This window comes from Panthera uncia, chromosome F1 (assembly GCF_023721935.1).
Source record: "Panthera uncia isolate 11264 chromosome F1, Puncia_PCG_1.0, whole genome shotgun sequence".
NCBI lineage: Eukaryota > Metazoa > Chordata > Mammalia > Carnivora > Felidae > Panthera > Panthera uncia.
In genome coordinates this window covers 2,327,657-2,339,328 of record NC_064813.1, presented here as the reverse complement: position 1 = coordinate 2,339,328, position 11,672 = coordinate 2,327,657, and the positions used below count along the sequence as shown (strand labels likewise).

Here is an 11,672-nt window from a genome sequence, read left to right as displayed (position 1 = left end):
CTTGCCCGCAGCCTCCGCCCGCCGGGCAGGCGCAGCCGCCGGCACCGGGGAAACACCACCCCTCCGGCCGGCAGAGGGCGCGCGCGGCGGGGGGGGGGGGGGGGAAGGGGGGAAGGGGGAGGTGTGCCCCGAAGACGCGTGCGCGGCGGCCCCGCCCCGAGGACGCGTGCGCGGAGAGGCGTGCCCGAGGATACGCGCGCGTTGGCCCCGCCCCGAGGACGCGTGCGCGGGGGGCGTGCCCGTGGCGCGGCGTCAGCAGTCCGGCGGGGAGCGGCGGAGGCGGCGTGGTCGGCGGCGGCTCGGGGCGCTCGGGCGCCTGCGGGGAGCGGGGAGCGGGCGGCGGCGGGTGTAGGTCGCGGCGCGGGGCTCCCGGAGCGGCGGCGGCGGCGCGCGGGGACGATGGCGGCGTCCTCGGACAAGCTCTACCGGGTCGAGTACGCCAAGAGCGGGCGCGCGTCCTGCAAGAAATGCAGCGAGAGCATCCCCAAGGACTCGCTGCGCATGGCCATCATGGTGCAGGTGCGCGCGGCGCTTTGTGCGCGCCGTTGGGGGGGGTCCGGAGGGGGAGGGGGACCCGAGGGGGAGGGGCTGTCCGCAGGGGCCCGCCCGCCAGCGAAAGCCTGCCCCGGGGCGGGGCAGGCGGTGCCCTCCGCTCTGCAGAGCTGGGGGCCGCGGTAGCTCTGCTTCGGGGGCGGGGTGGGGGGGGGGGGGGGGGGGGGGGGGGTTCCTCGTCTCCCTGCCATCCGCCGGGGGAATGCACGCGTGGGCTTTTGGAGCCGGTCCGGTTCTGACCCACCTCGTGCTGGAAGGTTTTTGTCCTCCGTTGGTGATGGCGACTGGCGTGTAAGGATTCGTTTAATCTGGTTTTCGGTGTCGTTTCAACATTCGCTCACTCTCGGTTTTTTCTTAATTGTGCAAAACTATGCGAGTCCGCGTCCTTTCCGGAAACTGCATTCACTTTTGGCCTTATTCGTGGTTTGAAATCGTATTTCCCCCAAACTTTCCACGTTCACCGGCGCGCTCTCTTCCTGAGGCCTTTCCAGCTGTCTCGTTTGAGTAAGAGTGGCTGCAGGGGTGCCCCTCGCCCCTCGAGGCTTCTGGGCACGTGGGGGATGCCCCCGGGGTGTATGACCTAAGGCCCCTGCCACGGCGTGGTGGGGGGGGGGGAGCTCCCAAATCCCCCGGCCCCCAGTATGCTGGTGGTCCCTGCCCTCCTCCCCGCCAACATGAACCTTCTGGTAGCTGTATTCAGTGCTCACGGTCCAGGTAACTTGATTTTCCGTCCCTGCAGGGAGGCAGCAGCGTGTTTTAGGAACAACCAGATAGTCTTCGCTGGGTTTTCAGTACTTAACCAGTTGGAGAAGGGTGGGTACGTCCAGATAGAGGCTGTGTTGTCATCGTACCCTCAGGGCCTGCCGCCCCAGACGTAAGCATTCAGCGAACAGGGAGCATCACCGGGTTAGGTCCTAAGGGCAAAGGGAGAGACCACCACCCCACCCCCTGCCTTGGCAGTCACCAGTTTGGTTAAGCGAAAGACGACTGGTAAACAAACCGTGCCGTACTGGGGCGCGTACCACCCCGGAGGGCTGTGCACTAGCATGGAGTGCCTGGGTGGGAGCTTGGTCAGCATTTGTTACGCACAGAAGGGGCAGGAAGTCGAGACTGGAAAAGCAGAGGAGGCCTGCCTTTGGAAAGCGTTACCTCCCACGGAGGCTCTCTGATCTTAAACCTGAATGTAGGGGCTGCCTGATCTTAAGCTTCCTCCCTTAACGTTGTTAACTACATGGGAATTAACATTTTACAAACAGTTAAAAGAAGCAGCTCCCTCACAGCAGAAGGGGCTCTTGGGAGATCTGGGGGTTTGAAGAAGAAATTTACATCTCTGGAAGAAATTTACATCTCTAGCAGTTACTAAGGCTAGATAAGATTCCTATTTCCTAACTGTGTATATAAGCAGCAGAGTAAAAGTAAAATCTGTACCTGTGGATTTTTGTCACCAGCAGTAATACTAATATAGATATTTTTATATCACTTTACGTTTGTTGGGGATTTCTCAAAATAACCCGTTATGCTCATCAGTATTCAAAGTTACTGCAGTTGGGAGAGTGGGTGCTAAATCTTGTTATTTAATGCTTTAGAGCTCACTGTATCCCACTGAATTTCGGTGTTTTGATGATTATTTCAGCCTAATCGGTTTCTCTTGTGAGCCCGTGTTTAAATTTCATTCCGAGAAAAGGACGTTCGTAGGCTTCTCTACTCAGCCAGAGAGGACCCTGTCCAATAGGGAAGGACAGACCGAAGACCTTAGGACAGCCAATGTAAAGCTTGAGCAACGCTGTTGGATACAGAGGAGGGGTCCTGCGTCTGGGGGAGTGGGGGATGGCCCTACGGAGGCACTGATTCCTGGACCAAATAAAATTTAGCATTCTGGGCCCTTGACGGCAAAAGAAATAATTATTAAACGTAAGTGGTTTTCTGGGACTGTAACTGGGGGTGGAGTTTTAATTCAGAATGGAAAGTCTGGTCTTGTAGGCCGAGCTGGTGGAGGTCAGAAAGAAAGAAGTCATTCTTCTCCCACTTGGATTTCAATACTTTTCTTTTCCATTTGTATGGGAGGATTGTTATCAGATACCCGATACCTTAGGTGGTGGGCCCTGAGACAAGCTCCAGGGATCCACTGGGCCTCTCAGCCTTCGGGGAGGGGGGGTGCTTTGGGCAGGGAAAGGGTTGTGCCGGGCTCCTCGTCCTGCGTTGGGCTGGAGCAAACCGCGGGTCCCACACGCTGTGTCGTTCTGTGCTGTGTGCGGGGTGGCAGGCAGCGCCCTGGCCTGCAATGTGCAGATGGAAGCGGAGGGGCCCTTGGTACTCGGGAGGTGCTCAGTGTTTTCTGGGAGATGCTGCCTCTCACGGCCGCCAAGTGGAAGCACCGTCTGGTGACCTTGTTCTGGTTCCCTTCCTGCCGTGTCCTCGTCAGTCCCGAGTTCTAGGGTGAAGCCTTGCTTTGATTAGGGGTCCTTCCTCTCAAGGGAGGATGGGAGCCCCCACAAACCCCCCCTCCCCTCAAGCGAGTGCTGCGAGCACACCCTTGGGCTGCACCTCTAGGTCACCCCACGCTGCGTCAGTGGTTGGGACACGGCCCCCACACCAAGGTTTAGGGGGCAGGTGTGGGGCCCCACCAGAGCCGGGGAAAAAATGCCACGCGTGTTCCGGTGCGGGGCAAAGGCACTGGGCCACCTGCCTCCTTTGCGCGACTGTGTCCCAGCATTGCAGAGGAGGCTAGACAAGGGGCACCGGGGCCCGAGGAGCCACGTGGAAGCCACTGTGATGTGCAAGCACGGTGGCCAGACGCTTCTAGGCGTGTCGGCTACTTTGGTGGAGCCTTGAGACCCAGAACACAACACAAGTCCGTTCTCCAGGGCCTTTTGTTGGGTTTGGAGGCCATCTCTCCCTTAGCAGGAATTCTCCCTGCCCTCCTCGGTCTCCTCTCCGGACGTGAGGTGTTCCTACCTGGTGCAGGACAGGGGCATTGACCGAATACTCACCCTGACCTGTGGGGAGCTGGGGAAAAGCCTTCTGGGGGCCTGAGGAGGTGGGGACCTACCGAGTAGGGCCGTGGGGCATCTGGGCCCAGAGGACAGCGATGTGCTGCACACAAGGCTGCTTGCTCAAGAGCCCTTGGCGTGCCCTGGTGAGAACCTTCTGTCTGAGTCTGTGACACTGTGAGGCCACTCCCCCGGGGTGGGGGGCGGGGGGCTGCTTGGGAGAACTTGTCTCTGCTTTTCCAGAATATTTCCCCTGTCCGACAGCTTCATCCGAAAATTTCTACGTGGTATTTATTTTTGATGCTGTTTTATTTTTATTTTTTTCCACCCGCATGGCATTTGGCTCTATCTTCTATAAGAGCAGGTGGTTGGGGCCTCCCTCACTTTGGTCAGAACCGTTTGTGCGTTTTTAGGTAGCTCTTCCTGCCGAGCGAATGGCGTGGCGGAAGGACCTTAGTGTCAGGTTCGAGCGGGGCTGAGGCACTTGCCACCTGTGTGCCGCTCCCCCCAGACATCTGCGAGACGGGGGTGCCGCTTCTACCCAGAGGACGGCCTGTGCACGGTGCCAGGGACCCAGTAAATGCCAGCGTTAGTCCCGCTCTGCCTGGCCCCCGTCCACACCCGCTCCATCAGGCCGGACAGCTCGGGCTCCGGGGCCGGGGGCCTGATGCTGTCGCGTCGCTCTGGGACGCCCGGAGCCCGAAGCATCGGGAAGCCACCACGAGCAGGGAAGCAGCTTCCCCGTGACCGGATCTGCAGTTCCCGCATACTGAAGGCCGGGGGGGGGGGGGGGGGGGGCAGGGGCTTCTGTCCCCTGACCCCCCCCCCCATCCTCCCTCAGAGAAGTCCGTTCATTTCCACTCCCCTCGCTGCGCCTGCTGCCAGCCTGACACTGTTTCCTGACACATTTTCCCTGCTTTGCGCACGATCTGCGACTTGTTCTCATTATTCCAACTGCAGAGGTGCTAGAAGAGCCCTTTCTGGGCCACACGGGCCCTTTGAGTCCAGGCCTGAGTGGGGTGGCAGCTGGCTTCCCCGGCAGGCACGGAGAGGTGGGGTCAGGTCGCAGAGCGGGGTCCCTCCTCCAGAGAGCACAGCCTCAGCACCGAAAGGCAGCAGTCTTCCAGGCGGTTCGGGAGGATCTCCAGAGATGCCGCGTTTCCCACTTTGTGCGTGATGTGGAGAACATGGCACGCTGGCCTCCTTTTTACGAACGGGGACCTCGGCTGCTGAGGCCTGGGCGTCGGCGGGGTCGGGGTCGGCTGCTGGCTCACCTCTCTCTCTGCTTCTCTCCTAGTCGCCCATGTTCGATGGAAAAGTCCCACACTGGTACCACTTCTCCTGCTTCTGGAAGGTCGGCCACTCCATCCGGCACCCTGACGTAGAGGTGGATGGGTTCTCCGAGCTCAGGTGGGACGACCAGCAGAAAGTCAAGAAGACCGCAGAGGCTGGAGGGGTGACAGGTGCGTACGGACCAGGAAGGCAGCGGGTCTAGTCCCCCAGCCCCAACTCAGGAGCTTCCCCGGGACCTTTTCTGAGAAAGCAAAGAATTGAGCCTTTAGCCGCTCCCCGCCCCACCCCCCCTCCTTTTCAGACGTGCGTGTGCGGAGAACACGATGCCAGTGTGTTATTTCAGGGCACTTGGGTGACGTGGGATTGTCCTGTGGCGAGGTATTTGACTTTTCACAATGCTGGAAATGGAGCTTTTCTTTTTGGGATGTGTGTGTGTGTGTGTTTAAGATTTTAAGTAATCTGTATATCCGTCATGGGTCCCGAACCCACCCACAACCTCGAGGTCAAGAGTCACACGCTTGGTGACTGAGCCAGCCAGCCTCCCGGGAAAGGTAGCTTTTTGTTTTCTCGTTGCCGTTTTGTTTCTCATCGGCCTTTTTTTTTAGCGCGGGTTTAGGTTTGCAGCAAAGTTACGCAGGGGTGCAGAGCGTTCCCGTTGACCTCTTGCGCCCGCGTGTTGGCCGCAGCCTCTCCCTCTGTCTCCTCCAGAGCGGTGCTTCCGTTACAACTGGTGACCCTATGTTGACACCTCGCTATCACCCAAAGTCCATGGTCTACATCAAGAGCTCACTCGCTGGTGATGTGCATTTTATGGGTCTGGACGGTGTACAGTTGGCCCTTAACATGGGTTTGAACCGTGCAGGCCCACTTGTACGTGGATCTTTCTCGATAAATTTAGTATGGTACCATAAACGTTTTTCCTTTTCCGTAACGTTTTCCTTTTTTTTTTTTTTTTTTTTTTTTTTTAATTATTTATTTTTGAGAGAGAATTCATGAACCGGGGAGGGGCAGAGAGAGATGGGGAGAGAGAATCCCAAGCAGGCTCCGCCCTGTCAGCCCCGGGCTCCTCCGTCGCTATGAAATCACGACAGGAGCCGAAATCAAGAGTCGAATCTCAACCGACTGAGCCGCCCAGGCACCCCCTGTATGGTTTTCTTAATAACGTGTTCTCGTGTGTGGTTTACTTTATTGTGAGGACGGTATTTAACATGCACAAATCCGCGGAAGACTAGGTGTTGATCAACTGTTGGTTAGGAGCAGTAGGCTGTTGGTAGTTACCTTTTGGGGAGAATCAAAAGTTACAGGTTTTCAGTGCACGAGGAGGTCCGCGCCCCAACTCCCGCGTTGTTCAAGTGCCAAGTGTTGGAATCGCACCGTATGTAGTCTTTTCAGGTTGGCCTCTTTCACTCTGAAACGTGCATTTCAGGGGTGCCTGGGTGGCTCAGTGGTTAAACGCCTGCCTTTGTCTCAGGTCGTGATCTCACGGTTCGTGGGTTCGATGCCCACCTCGGGCTCTGTGCTGACAGCTGGGAGCCCGGAGCCCGCTTCAGACTCTGTGTCTCCCTCTCTCTCTGCCCCGCCCCTGCTCACGCTTTGTCTCTCTGTCTCAAAAATAAATAAACGTTTTTAAAAAAAGAAAAAAAATGTACGTTTCAGGGGCACCTGGGTGGCCCGGTCGTTAAGCATCAAGCACTTGATTTTGGCTCGTGTGCCCACGTGGGCGCACGCTTTCTCTAAGTAAATAAACATTAAAAAATGCGTTTCAGGTTCTGCCGTGTCTCTTCATGGCTTGATAGCTCATTTCTTCTTAGTGCTGGATAATACTCCGTTGTCTGCACGGACCGTGGGTTGTCCGCTCGCCTGCAGAAGGACATCTTGGTTGTTTCCAGGTTTGGGAAACCACAAAACCACTGTAAACGTCCACGTGCAGTTGTCTGTGCGGACGTGTCTTCAGCTCGTTTGGGTAAATAACCAGGGAGCGTGATTCCTGCATCATACAGTGAAAGTCTGTTTACTTTTCTAAGAAGCCAGCAAACCCTCCCGGGGCGGCTGCACCATTCTGCATGCCACCGGCAGCGAGGGGGTGACTCCTCCCCAGTCCTCGAGGGTGTCCCTGCTGTGGGTCAGGCCCATCCTGATGGGCGCAGAGGGGTGTCCTGTTTTAATTTGCAGTCCCCTGGCGCCGTGACGCAGAGCATGTCATCCTGAGCTCCTTGCCGTCTGCAGCTCTGCTCCCGTGAGGACGCTGGATATTTCCCCCTTTGTCATTTGTCCTGTGATCATTGGGTTTTAGAGTTCTTCGTAGATCCAGGAGAGCCGTCATCTATCAGGGGTCTTCTGCAGACCTCTCGTCCCGGCTTGCCTTCTCTCATCCTCTTGGTTGTCACAGGGCAGAAGTTCCCAGTTTTAGGAAGTCCGGCTAGTTAACGGATTCTTTCTTTTCTGGGTCGTGTTACGGTGTTGCATGGGAACGCCATCGCCATGCCAAGGTCAGCTAGATTTCTCTCCCGTGTCCTGTGCTGGGACAGAACAATCCTGCCCTGATTCGTGTCTGTTCTCCGGGTACGTCTTTTACACTTAAGTCTGTGGTCCATTTTAGGTTAAGTTTTGTAAAGGGTGCAGAGTGCCTGCATTGATTTTTGTGTGCTGCTGTCCGTTATTCCAGCACCACTCGTTGAAAATTCTTCTTTTGTTTTGTTTTGTGTTTTTTTATTTTGAGGTGGGGGAGGGGAGGGTGCGAGAGGGAGAGAGAGATCCAAGCAGGCTGTCGCCGACGGTGCAGGTGCGGGGCTTGAACTCATGAGCCGCGAGGTGATGACCTGAGCCGAAATCAAGAGCCAGACGCTTCGCCAACTGAGCCACCCAGGCGCCCTGAAGATTGGTTTTTCTCCCGTATGTCACCTTTGCCCCTTTGTCAGACATCAGTCGATGGCGGATGTGTTTCCGATCCGTGTGCTGCTCTGTTTAGCGGTCTGTCCTGCCAGCCCCACGCCGTCTCCATGGCCGTAGCTGGACCCTAAGTCTTGAGGTCAGATGCTGTCTGTCCTCTGACTTTTTCACCTCCAGGATCGTGTGGGCCGTTCCGGGTCTTCGCTTCCGCGTAAACTCGAGTCCGCTTGTTGATACCACAAACCTGACTTGCTTCAGACGCCTTTGAACCTGAAATAGTTTCCCGTCGCTTGTCGGAAGTCTCCCCCAACTGCGCTCTTCTGTCTCTGCTTTCCTAACCCGGCCCTTCTCCGTTGAACCCGGTCTCGTGACTCTGGGCCTCGGCGGGCGCCGGCCACCTTCCGCCCCCCGCGCCGGTGCTGGGCTCTCCCGTCCTTCCCGCGGCGCAGCCCGTGTGTCTCCAGTTGCCACTGGTCCGCGGGGAGCCGGGAGGCCCGGGACCCGGCTCAGACTCCAGAATGAGAGTAACGGCAAGTTTACGTGATTTGGTAATAGGAAAAGGCACAGTAAGTTTGTTATAAATGTGTTTCGCTTGTGAAGTCATCAGGCCCCACGTTGGGCTCTGCTCTGACAGCACGGAGCCTGCTTGGGATTCTCTCTCAAAATAAACTTAAGAAAAGAAAGACCAAAAAGACGAGCCTACAGTCTGACAAAATATCTTTAAAAAGGAGGAAAGAAAAATTTCTGTTCAAATGTCGATTCACGTGTGTTAACGTTATTTCTTCCCTGCAGAAATGGGATTCTCCCCCAAGTGCATCTGTATTAAATGCTTAGTTTTGTGTGTGTGGTGAAACACACGGCATAATATCTACATCTTAGCGACCTGTAAGCGTCCGTTTCAGCAACGTCGGTATTTTCACGCTGTGGTTCGGTCATCACCCCCCGTGGCCTCCAGAACTAATTTATCTTCCCAAACTGAAACTCCATACCCATCTGCGGCACCTGCCGTGCCCCCCCCCCCCCCCCCCCCCCCCCCCCAGCCTCTGGTAACCGCGGTTCTTTCCGTCTGAATTTGGCCACTCCGGCGCCTCGTGGGAGTGGAACCACACACTTGGCGTGTGTCCTCAGAGTCCACGTTGTAGCAGGGGTCAGAACTGCCTGCCTTCTTAAGGCCGTATCCGTACTATGGACGGACCACGTTTTGTGAATCTGTTCACCCACCGATTGACATTTCGGTCGTTTCACCCTTTGGCAGTTACGACTCACGTTGAGGCAAACATCGGTGTACAAATACCTGTTCCAGACCCCGCTTTCTGTTCTCCCAGGTACGTGCCCAGAAGTGGATTTGCGGGGTCACACAGTAATTCTGTGTTAGATTTTTGTGTAACTGCCATACTGTCTTCCACACGGGCCGCGTGATTCTACATCCTTGCCAGCAGCACACGGGTTTCCAATTCCCTGACACCCTCACCAGCACTTTGTTGTCTGGGGTTTTGTGTCTGTGTGTGTGGTTTTTGTTTCTCCTGATCGTCCTAAGGCATGAAGTGTTATCTCCTGTGGTTTTGATCTGCATTTTCCTAGTGATTAGTGATGACCTACGTTTTATTTATTTAAAAAAAATTTTTTTTAATGTTTATCCTTGAGAGAGCATGCGCAAGTGGGGGGGGGGGGGGGTCACAGAGATTTCGAAGCAGGCTCCAGGTTCCGAGCGTCAGCACAGAGCCAGTCACGGGCCTCGAACCCACAAACCGTGAGATCATGACCTGAGCCGAAGTCGGACGCTTAACCGACTGAGCCACCCAGGCGTCCCTAATGACCTACATTTTATAATTCATCATTCATTTTCCATGTTGAGGGTCGTAAGGTTCCATCGTTATTTTGTGAAGGCGTGCGGTATTTGTTTATTGAAGGTTTGCTAAATTTTGTGCACCGTTCAAGACCCTTGACGCGTTGATGTCATGGCACCCTCACAGCAGCCCCGAGTCAGTTTTCATAGACGAGGCATTGAGAGGTGAGGTAACCGGGCTAAGGTCATGCCAAGGGTGCAAGAACCAGGTTCAAGTCCAGCCACGGGTTTTCAGCCGTCGTACTGCATTGTGGATTGAGCCGCTGCAAGTTCTCGTACAGCCGGGGCACCTGTCCGGTTCTTTGATTCTGACAAGTGGGATTCCCGCTGGAAGCAATGACCTGATCTGAGGCCTTGGACGCCCGCATCGCTTAGACACGTACATTTACTTGCCTGCCTCCACCTCCTCGCCCTTGAGGATTTCATTGCTTTGTGCTCCTGGTAGGGGTGGGACACCTCGTTGTGTTTATCAGCAGTTTCCTTAATTTGGCGTTTGTGTCCTTGCCTGATCTTTTAAGGCATTTTGTCTTTTTTTAAGTGAAACAGAATGTACTAATTCTTTATCAAGATCTTTTTAATACAAAGATTTCCTTTTTTAGTTTATTTATTTTGAGAGAGAGCACGTCAAGAGTGGGGGAGGGCAGAGAGGGCAAAGAGAATCCCAAGCAGGCTCCGGGCTATCAGCCCAAAGCTCAGTGTGGGGCTCAAACTCATGAACCGTAGGATCGTGACCTGAGCCAAAACCAAGAGCCAGATGCTTAACTGACTGCACCCCCCCCCCCGCCCCCCGCCAGGTGCCCCAATACAAAGATTTTTTTTTAAGTACGCTCTACCCCTGACGTGGGGCTCGAACTCATGACCCTGTGATCGAGCCAGCTGGGTGCTCCTGGACGTTTCTCTTTGAAGCATATTTCTGTGTTTTGCCACATGGAAGCCTCATCCTGTTTGAAATGTCCTGTAGCCCTGTCTGCTCAGTCTCTGGTTTTGGTCTTATTCTTAACTTATTCACCTGGAATTTTTAAAATAATTTACATGCAGTTCAGGGAGTTTTGACAAATGCGTGCCCTTTGTGACATACACCCCATCGAGGTCGGGAGCATTTCTGTTCCCCCAGAAAGTTCCCCTGTGCCCTCTCTCTTACCCTCCCCACCTGGGTAACCACTGCTCTGATCTCGGTCCCCACGGATGAAGTTTGTGTGACTTAGGATGTCCGAAGAAGAGGGAGAGAACGTGCTCCCAGAAGCCCCTTGCCCACAGCATGGCACCTGTGAGCCTCCTCAGGTTGGCCGTGTGGTCAGTTCGTGCCCTGGATTGCCGAGGGGTGCTCCCGAGAAGGAGCACCGTCTGTTCCGCATTCTTTTATTGCCGGCTTTGGGCTGTTGCAGGTACAGCTGCCGTTAACATTTGTGTCCAGGTGTCTATGTAACACGAGCTTCTGTTTCTCCGGGTGATGACCTGGGAGTGGAGCGGGGGTTCACTCGGTAGGTGTGGGCGACTGTCCTCCCGAGTTGTGTCTCCCCCCGCCCCCCCGCCCGAGGGATGTGAGCGTTTTGGCTCGTCCACGGCCTCGCCCACACTTGGCCCCGTCATTCTCTGGGGTCTTAGCCACTGACGGGTAGTGTAGTGAGACCTTGTGGTTTTAACTCGCCTTTGTCTTTTTACTGAGTTGTAAGAGTTCTTACAGTATTCTAGAGGCAGGTCCTTTATTCGATGGAAACAACATGTGAATACCTTTTTCCATTCTGGGGCCTGCCTTTTTGTTTAATCACTGACGTTTTATGAAGAGCGGTCATTGATTTTCTTCTTTTTTGGTTTGTGCTTTTGCCTCCTGAGACACATTTGCCTGTTCACGGATCGCGAAGATAACTCCCTTAGGTTTCTTTGGAAATTCCGTAGCTCTGGCGTTCACACTTGGTTTCTTGATCCGTGCGAACCGAACGTTCGTGTCGGGTGTGAGGAAGGGGTGGTTTTGTGTGTGTTCCGTGTGGATACTGTTTTGTGCCCACACCAGTTGTGCAAAGACTTCTTTGTTAAAACCAGCTGACTGCGTAACTGTAGGTCTGTCTGGACTCGGGCCCCTCGGCGGGGTGTCTTCACTCCGC

The 11,672-nt window shown here is 55.3% G+C and overlaps 1 protein-coding gene across 3 annotated transcripts in view; it reads left to right on the top strand.

The window, feature by feature from the left end:
- Positions 1–242: 242 nt before the first annotated feature.
- PARP1 (poly(ADP-ribose) polymerase 1) overlaps positions 243–11,672 on the top strand; it is a 38,520-nt gene continuing 27,090 nt past the window's right edge. For 2 of the 3 annotated variants that reach the window (XM_049635119.1, XM_049635117.1), the window contains exons 1-2: positions 243–519; positions 4,840–5,005. In XM_049635119.1, the coding sequence (XP_049491076.1) occupies positions 400–519; positions 4,840–5,005 (286 nt within the window). In that variant the 5' untranslated portion in view covers positions 243–399. The remainder of the gene's footprint in view (positions 520–4,839; positions 5,006–11,672) is intronic. The other variant, XM_049635118.1, reaches the window with a different exon arrangement.